The 1,560-nt window shown below is 39.7% G+C and overlaps 1 protein-coding gene across 1 annotated transcript in view; it reads right to left on the minus strand.

Moving 5' to 3' along the window:
* Window positions 1-562: 562 nt before the first annotated feature.
* EMH_0082710 (uncharacterized protein) overlaps window positions 563-1,560 on the minus strand; it is a gene marked incomplete at both ends in the record, with an annotated part of 3,075 nt that continues 2,077 nt past the window's right edge. The window contains one exon of the mRNA XM_013500568.1: window positions 563-993. Coding sequence (XP_013356022.1) covers window positions 563-993 — 431 coding nt within the window. The remainder of the gene's footprint in view (window positions 994-1,560) is intronic.

The raw sequence follows: 1,560 nt of genomic DNA on the forward strand, positions 1-1,560 counted from the left end.
ATATATATACATATATATATATATATATATATATATATATATATATATATATATATATATATGTATATATTGTTATATACATTGCTACATTTATGACGTATAAAAACTGCGTATATATTAAAGTTTATCTATGCATTTGTCTTCGTCTGCCTGCTGCTGCTGCTTAGGCTGCTGCTGCTGCTGCTGCTGCTGCTGCTGCTGCTGCTGCTGCTGCTGCTGGTCTCAGTCCTAGCGCTGCAGCATTTGCTGCTGCTGCTGCTGCTGTTGCTGCTGCTGTTGCTGTTAAGGTGCTGTTGCTGCATCTTCGGTTGCTGCTTATCTGTGTCTGTAGCATCTTCATTGCTGCTGCTGCTTGTGTTGCTGCTGCTGCTTGTGTTGCTGCTGCTTGAGTTGCTGCTGCTGCTTGTGCTGCAGCTGCTGCTTGTGTTGCTGCTGCTGCTTGTGCTGCTGCTGCTGCTGCTGCTGGTCTTCTTGCTGGGGGGTTTCTGCTGCTGCTGCTGCTGCTGCAGTTGCTGCTTGTGCTGATGCTGCTGCTGCTGCTGCTGCTGCTGCTGCTGCTGCTTTAGACGCTCTCTTGTTCGCCTATGACCTCAATATAGCCTCCAGGCTGCTGCAGCAGGCTTGCTGCTGTTGCTGCTGCTGCTTCTTCTTGCTGCAAGCTTTCTGCTGCTTGTGTTGCTGCTGCAGTTGCTGCTGCAGTTGCTGCTGCTGCAGCTACCTCTATCTGCTGCTGCTCTTTTTGTGTGTGTGGTTGTATTGCATATGTTGTTGCAGCTTGTACTATATCTTGCTGCTGCTGCTGCTGCTGCTGCTGCTGCAGCATTTGCTGCTGCTCGTCTTGCTGCTCCCCCTCCCCCTCCTGCTGCAGCTGCTGCTGCTGCAGCAGCTGCTGCTGCTGCTGCTGCCTTGTGTTGCTGGTTGTGCGTGTACTATTACATATTTTTTTATCGATATAGAGAAGAAAGAAAATAATAATAAAGACAAGAAGGCCCCCTAGTATCATAAGAGAGTCAACAACATAAAAATTATAAGGAGACAAATATATTAATATATCTGTTGATAGTTTATACCAACCTATACTAGTAAGAGCGAAACAACCACCAACAAGAGAACAAACACCAGCAAGAGAGCCGAAAAAAAAAGAAGGAAATAATGTTTTTATATAACAATATATACTACTCAATACAAAAGATGCATAAAGCCAAAAGAAAAATATAGATATACTTTTTGTTATTATTATATTTATAGGTAGTAAGAATATATACATAAACACCCCACAAATATTTATTATACACAAGACAAAGACAACGCCATATATATCACATATATAACCAAAGACAGGCCCAGGTAAAAAAGATAAAATATTCATGATAGAGAAAAAACTATATAAATTATTTTTATTTTTATTTATATTTATATTATTTATATTATTTATATCGTTTATTATATTTATCTCTCCCCCTTTATTTATATATAACTGCTCTTTGTTTGACTTTGTATAAAACTCTATACGTAATAAATTTATTACAAATATAGGCAAAAGTAATAAAAAACGAGAAT

Source organism: Eimeria mitis, genomic scaffold, assembly GCF_000499745.2.
Source record: "Eimeria mitis Houghton genomic scaffold, Emh_scaff5548, whole genome shotgun sequence".
In the NCBI taxonomy this organism is placed as follows: domain Eukaryota; phylum Apicomplexa; class Conoidasida; order Eucoccidiorida; family Eimeriidae; genus Eimeria; species Eimeria mitis.